Below are 7600 nucleotides of genomic sequence, written 5' to 3' on the forward strand. Positions count from 1 at the left end.
AAAGGATAATTGTTCTGTGGGAGCCTTTTTTTTTTTTTTACCAGAAGTAGCCAATAACCTCTGTTTGATGCTCACCACTCTAATCAGATGTTGGAAACTAGACATGGAATTAAAGTAGTTCCTTTCTAATGGAGGTATATGACATTCACAGTACTGGATTAGCAACTAATTTTGGATTGCTGACTACACCCTTGCATGAGCATGCAATATTAAAATAGGCTTTGCTGCTTTCTTCATGTTGATGGCTGCTTGCAGTGAGTTCTTTTGTGTCTGCATTTTCTGTTCTGATGAAGAGCCTGTAACAAAATCTCAGCTTCTGATTTTTTTATTTTAAGTATACAACAGTCTGCTTGCCAAGCGTAAGCTTGAAATATCTGGGAGTCAACTCAAATCTTTTGGGCACTTGCTGGCTTGCTCCAGAGATGGGAGATGGTATGCTTTTTTTGAAAGAGCTTGCAAAGGTCTTTCAGTAACAAACTCTTCCAGAAATACTTAAATTATCACCTGTGATAATCTGGAGCCAGTTTGCATGAGACTCTGAAAATGAATTCTAAACTCTGGTCACAGTTCACATAAGGAATAGTTGAGGAATGGGCTATTTTGGTCTTCGCACTAAATAACACTGACCACGTGTGCATTTATTGTGAATATTTTTTCCTCATTTTAGGGTAAAAAGTTGCCATACAGTCTTGGAGCAGATGCTGAGGAAGGAGAAGTTTCAGATGAGGATAGTGCTGATGAAATTGAAGATGACTGCAAATTAAAGCCCTGCTATGTATGTGCATATACACAGTTCCCAGAACTGTTCCATCTCTATATTTCTTATGTGCATGCTCCATAATTCTACTTACAGTTATTAGCAGATTATAGTTTTTAACTTTGATTTCTAAGTCAGGTCATTAAGATGCAGAAGTTATATAATTTCACATTTAGATATGGAATGACATTGTTCAGAAATGCATGCTTTGGAATTTAAATCATATAAATAACAGATTTAAGTACTTTAGGTACACTAGACTGAAAACATTGATGCCAGCACCGTAAGCATGCTAGACTTTTTTCAGATACAAATGTGTAGTACTCAAAGCAATGGCATGATGGAATTGCTACAGGATTTCTAGGTTAATATTATGAAAGGACACATATAAATGAAAAAAAAAATTGAGGTGTGTAACATTATTATTTTCAGTCCTTCTGTTTCTTATTTTTTGACACTGAAGATTGCTATCTGTTCCCTTTATTTCTTAAGTCCTCGTTTATTTTTCTGCTGTTAATTTTATTAACACATGTGTTTGCTAAAAACTGAAACTGGTGTGCAATGCTAATACACGTTATCCAGCAGGTGCTTTTTTTATAGTCAGGAGGCAGCCTTGCTTCACCAGTTAAAACTTTTGAGCAAAATAAATACTATTTAGGGAGATGCAGCAAGAATAGATCAAATTCAAATTAATATTTAGCAAGTATAGTGTTTATCTCCACTTTTGAATGTAGCCCAGTGAGTTTGTCTTGTTGCCGCACAGAAACACTTATCTGTAGTTCTCATTAACTGGTTTTGGTTTACATATTGAGCTTTTAATTTGTCTGTATCATTTATGCCTGCTATTAGCAATTGAAGGTTTTTCAGAATAGCTTGGGATTTGCTTTACAGGTAACAGAAGTCCCCATCTGAACTGGTTTAGAGGAAGCGTATGTTTATGCTGGTTCTTCCCCTACCCTGATGCTGCTAAAATGCTAGTGTCAGCAACATCTTTTTGGAGATTCAAGTAAACCACACAGAAGGGCTGATTTGATCCCCACCCCCCTAGATAAACAAACCCTCTTTATGCTACTGGACAAAATCATGATTAATTAATTTCTTAATTATTTAGAGGTTAGATTGCGCTTGGATTTCATTCAACCTGTATGTTCCACGAGACAGTCTCGTACAGAAGTACAGCCCTGCAGTGAACGCTTGAAGCATAGGATAAAATCAGCTCGTTCAATGACTCAGAATGTTATATTTCTGTTAGTATTTACTACAGAATTGGAAATATTTGGCATTAACTAATTTCTGAGGAAGCTTGAAGACTCCCAGTCCCATAAATCTTTAGGAATATGATTAAGCACAGGTACAAACTTCCACAGGTGTAAGTTCAGGGGAAAAAGAATATATTGAATGAACATAACTCTAATTATGGGTATAGTAAGATGAGATAAAATTGCTTAACCAGTTCTGAACCAACATAATGCGTGATTCATTGTTACATGCTGTTCAATAGGAGCAGTCTGTGTGCTCCACACATGCTTTACTAACGTGGCTTGAGCACTTCTGATGAGATGATGCTTTCTTCAACAGAAAGACCTAGGACAAAATTTGGCAGTCCTTAAAGCCAGTGCAAAACACAGTATGTCTTTGGGACTAGAAAGGGAATATGCTAGGACGGAACAGTTGCTTTCCTCTCCTGTCTCAGGAGAGGTCTTACACCCCATGGACAGAGGAATGCTAGGTGCGCACTATTGTTCTAGAAGATCCATTTTTATTTTAAGCGCCTTACCTAAGAGACTAGTTTGTGTCTGTGTAGTCCATACAATTGTTGTTAATGGTAATTGCTTCCTCTGTCTTGCCATTTGGAGCAGGAATCTAGTGATGTCTGATATTTTGGATTGTCTGATATTTTGAAGAAAGCATGTAAGTGCATTAGCTGAGAATTCATGCCATCTTCTGAAAGAGGAGGTCAGACTTGTGACTGTTTTGAAACAAAGAGCTAACACCAGGGCCACGTTCTGGGGTGATCTACATGGTGGACTGTGTTTGGTGAGGCAGAGTAGATTATGTGTCAGGACGGCTAAAGAAGAAAATGGAAATTGCAGTAAAAGACACCAATAGAAAAGGCAAAATCAGGCAGGATTACGCAAGAACCTTTTTCTTGTACAGAGAAAGGAAATGTTGGGAGCACTGTGTGGCCTGAAGCATGTGTAATGCTCCTTCAGGCTGTCCCAGAAGTGATGGACATAATAATCTACTTTAACTGGATTTCTTAATGTGTTTCAGAGTAATGGTGCAACTGAGCACCAGGTGGAATCTTTTATAAGAACAAAACTGGAATCTCTGATAAAAGAATCCCAAATCAGGGACAAAGAAGATCCTGACAGCTTCACTGTGAGAGCACTGCTAAAGGCAACTCATGAGGGTTTAAATGTTAACCTGAAACAGGTATGTGGGTTTTTCCCCTTCACATGCTCTGTTGAATATTAGACAATGCGATGTGTATTGCACATTTTTCAGATGAGAAAGCTGATAACTTATTAGCAACTTCTGAGAGTTTGTTTTATCCAAAATGAAAATTTGGAACAATTTCAGGAAAATATCTGATTAGAGAATTTAAATGGTCAAATGTGAAGAGTATGTGGTTTCAGTATGTTCTAATCTGGTTTATTCCTTGTAAGACTTGGAAGCAACTAATTCAGTAAGTACCAATATTGCAAGCATGTGTCAAACAATTTGGTTTGTGTCTAGGTTATTGGGGAAAGATCCTTTTTCTGTTGCCTTAGTCCTGTCAAGACTGGCCGTGATAACTGAAAGCATTGTCTGACTGTAATGCTGATGGCTGTTTTGTACAGCACTAAACAGGATTGTGCTTTTACTGCCCTAAGCAAGGTTCTGTTTTTTCATGCCCAGACTGTTTTATATCAAGAATGGTATGTTTCTTTTCCTTTTTGACATAAAACTATTTTTGTAAAACAGTAAAATGTGTCGGAATTTTGAGTACGTCAATAGACAGTTAGTACCTTGAATCCACAGTTACTGTACTTTCACCTCAACCGGATGCAAACCCCAGTTATGTTAAATTACAGAGTGAATCGTTCTGTGGGGGATGTGCCTGCTTTGTAACCAGTGTAGTCTTAAAGGTCAAGTACATGTACCTCTGCTTTCTGCACATCTTCCCACTCTGTAAGGTTTATGTAGTTCTTATCAATCTCTTTCTCCAAGGCTGGACCTATGAGAGTTTTGCCTGAAGCCAGGCTTGACTACAGAAAATGTACTCGGCTTGTGCTGATGCTTGAGACATCTGGTCAAAGCTGCATTGTGGTGGGAAGAGGCTGTAAGAATGCGAAGGACGGAGCCATCTGACCCGACAGAAGGGTTATTTTCAGACTCTGGCTTCGCAGTGTGAGAACAGAGTCAGCTTGCTTGTTCCCTTTGGCCTTCATGAGGTCAGAAAAGTGGGATTTCAGAGAGCAAACTCCCCATGTTAGTAAATATGATCAGATATGAGCCATTTCAATGTTATTTTGAGTTAGAATAATTACATTTGGTATGTCCTCTGGTATCTGGAGAAATGATTGGCACCTAGCTAGCATTTGAGGGGCCAGGGAGTTTTGTTTAAAGAACACAAATTTCCATAAGGTGTTTGTGTTGGATATGATGCCTGAGATTACCCATTACATGTCATTGACGTGACCAGAATACTGAAAATACTTCAGTAATGCAACTGTGTTATTAAAACATCTGTCAGTTAATAACATAAAATGGTAGAATTTTCCAATTGACTTATTTTACATTATTAAGGGACATTTAGAGTTCTCTTCCCTTGCTGCAACAGTCCTCTGTGAAGACTGATTGTATGTGACTTATTTTCAAGGGTCTTAAAGTAATATAGAGCTGAACAATTAGTAATAGTAAGTTAAAACAACTGGAAAATTAATTTTTATCAACTGTTGACCTGGATGGGAGAAAACTAAATGGTTAAACATTGTGATGGTTTGGTAATTCTGTAACTCATTAGCTAGCTTTGTTTGGTGGTGTTGTAAAGCTCTTTTCTAGTAGTTACTGTGTAATTCATGTCCCAGAAACTGATCTGTTGGGAAATTTTTCTTTTTGCTGGTCAAATCTCATTTTCCTTTACTTTGTCACTGATGTGCCTTTCATTTTCCCAAATACTTGCTATTATTTAAAAAAAAAAGGGGGCAAAAAAGCATTCACAATGCAAGTTTATGTACTAATCTCCAGTAATTACCAAATGGGGTTTTTTGTGGGGAGGGAGGAAGGCAATGTGTACGGTACTGTCAGGCAGGCCTGATACTAGTTTGGATTTGCTGTTGAAACTGTCAACTCTCACTCTTATCTGAGGGAGACAAGTACTTTATCTGCTAAGGTTTTCTTCTACATTTTACAGACTTTCAGCGTGAGCTAGGAACAAACCTTTGAAGGTAGATACAGAGGTTATTGACTTTCTTGGACCTGAAGAAACCATCTAGTGCCCTTATTGTTATGATAGCCAGAAGTGAATTCCAACTCAGCACTGAACAGGGAGTAACTTGAGTTCAAAGGACTTGCTGAAACACTGGGGGAATATTCTTCAGCACCTTTAGGTCTTTGTTGTGCTCTTTAGAAGATGAAGGGATGTGTTTTTCTGACAGAAAAAGCTAGATGCTGCCAGGAATTATCAGACCGATGTCTAGGGGCCTGGTTATAAATGTGAAACTCTGACTTCAGGCTGCCTATGAAAAGTCCAAATTTATCTGTTAGGGGAGATTCCGGCCGGCTGCTTAGTGTTAATATTTTTCCTTACTGTTAGAGGATTGCTAAGCTATCAAGTATATAAAGAAATTAGAAAAGTCCTGTAATGAGATTTTGGATTTCAATTTGTGTTCACAGATCAGTATATTTTGTTCTCATGTGCAATCACTATACTCTTGTAATAGTGAAACAGGGTGACATACTTATATATGAAAACTTATATTAGGTTGAAACTATGTCTTTTAGAGACTGTAGCAGACTCCTTAAAGGTACTTCTGAAGGTATTTAGTCACACTTTTTGTTGCACTCTCTCTGCACAGAACCTGGACACAAAAGAAGGTGGAAAAAAGTCTCACAGTCGATCATTAATGAGCAACTTTGGTAAACACAAAGTAAGTAAAATGAGAGACTCAGTTTGATGTTCTAGATCTGACAGCATTCTAGAGACACTGGGTATATTTTATTGCTTGAGACAAGCATGGTGTGTATGGGGGCAGTGAGGAAAGACTACGTGATTACACTTGGTATATTTATTGCTATTCAGAAGAATATAGCTGCTAGCAGTATGGAGAACCCTTTAAAAATGATCATGCAAACTCAAACATCTTGCCTGACCAAAAAGATCATCTTTACTAGTGATGTGGAATTGCTGATTTTCTGATCAAACTTGCAGCAGAAGAACAATGTAGACAAATGCCTTGGTGTACTCGTTTTCCAGACCTCTGTCCACACAGCTGACAATGTTTGTTTCATTCACAGTCCAGTTTTACCCTGTTTCATACCCTGAGCAGTGCCAGGCAGAGTGTGCTTTTACTGTCTTTCCACTCACTTTAAGGGACTGCTGTGACTGAGTACTGGCTCTGGGCTCCTGCTTTGTAAAAATGTGTTCTGATCTCTTCGTGGTTTTGCATATAGTATTTATACATTTGTGTAGCTGCTAGGTCAAATTGTCTGCTTCGCTGGGTCTTCACTGTGGTGGCTCTATCGAACCAAGCAAGAGCTAATATAATTCAAATGAGTGTGAGGTTTCATTTTACAGCTGGACAGATAGTGGCCACCAAAAGGGATAGTGTGCCCATGTTTCCTCCCATTCCCATATCCTGACAAATGTGTTCCTGTCATCCGCCTCCCCTATTCCCACACTTCCACGGTGCCTCGAGGCTTGGATTTATTGAACATGTAGCCTCAGCATGAGCTGATTCAACTGAAAGTTTCCTTCCTCCCAGAGTCAATTAGCAAATACCAAGTAAGTAAATCAGCAGATAGGCTTGTCGTGAGAGAGGCATGTGGCAGGTCTGCAGCTGAGTCACTGTGCCACCAGTGGCTTCCTCTGCTCTCAGGCTACTAGACACCTGTATTCCTCTTCAGTGCTATCCATGGTGAAAGCTGCATCAGAGCAGGGAGTACGCTCTGTAATTGATAATCTGGGCAGCAGTTTAGGAAAAACAGCAATTATGAAATACTTCATAGAACTTAATCAGCCACCAGCTCATCTGCCCTGAAGCCAGCTAGGAGCCATCAAAAATTCTCTAGGCAGACAATACCAGGACTCACATTTACACTTCGATTATAAGCTTACATCAGTTTAAAGTGGTCATACCTCTTTCAGCAGCTTTAGCTAAGTGCACATTATTCACTCAGTTTGTGTTGAGATCTGCAAGTACCTATTATGCATGATAGTGGACACCACATTGTAACCTGTGCTCGCTGATAGGAAAACAAATGCTGTGGAATGAGATGTCACAGACAAAAGTCAGCCACTAAAAACTGCTGGTTACACTGAGGGCTGGAAAGTGTGTCAATAATTTAATTACTTCAACTAGTTATCCTAATGGATATAGCATGTTGGAAAGCCCATTCATAGAATCATAGAATCGTTTAGGTTGGAAAAGACCTTTAAGATCATCAAGTCCAACCATAAACCATGTCCCTAAGCGCCACATCTGCACATCTTTTAAATACCTCCAGGGATGGTGACTCAACCACTTCCCTGGGCAGCCTGTTCCAATGCTTGACTACCCTTTTGGTGAAGAAATTTTTCCTAATATCCAAGCTAAACCTCCTCTGGCACAACTTGAGGCCATTTCCTCTTGTCCTATC

General features: G+C 39.0%; 1 protein-coding gene across 2 annotated transcripts in view; it reads left to right on the forward strand.

Moving 5' to 3' along the window:
- Positions 1-7600, forward strand: part of PLCH1 (phospholipase C eta 1) — a 47073-nt gene that overhangs the window by 22440 nt on the left and 17033 nt on the right. For both annotated transcript variants that reach the window (XM_019472034.1, XM_019472032.1), the window contains exons 9-11: positions 668-775; positions 3032-3193; positions 5821-5892. In XM_019472034.1, the coding sequence (XP_019327579.1) occupies positions 668-775; positions 3032-3193; positions 5821-5892 (342 nt within the window). The remainder of the gene's footprint in view (positions 1-667; positions 776-3031; positions 3194-5820; positions 5893-7600) is intronic.

The sequence above is a fragment of the Aptenodytes forsteri genome, unplaced genomic scaffold, assembly GCF_000699145.1.
Source record: "Aptenodytes forsteri isolate BGI_AS27 unplaced genomic scaffold, ASM69914v1 Scaffold299, whole genome shotgun sequence".
Taxonomy (NCBI): Eukaryota; Metazoa; Chordata; class Aves; order Sphenisciformes; family Spheniscidae; genus Aptenodytes; species Aptenodytes forsteri.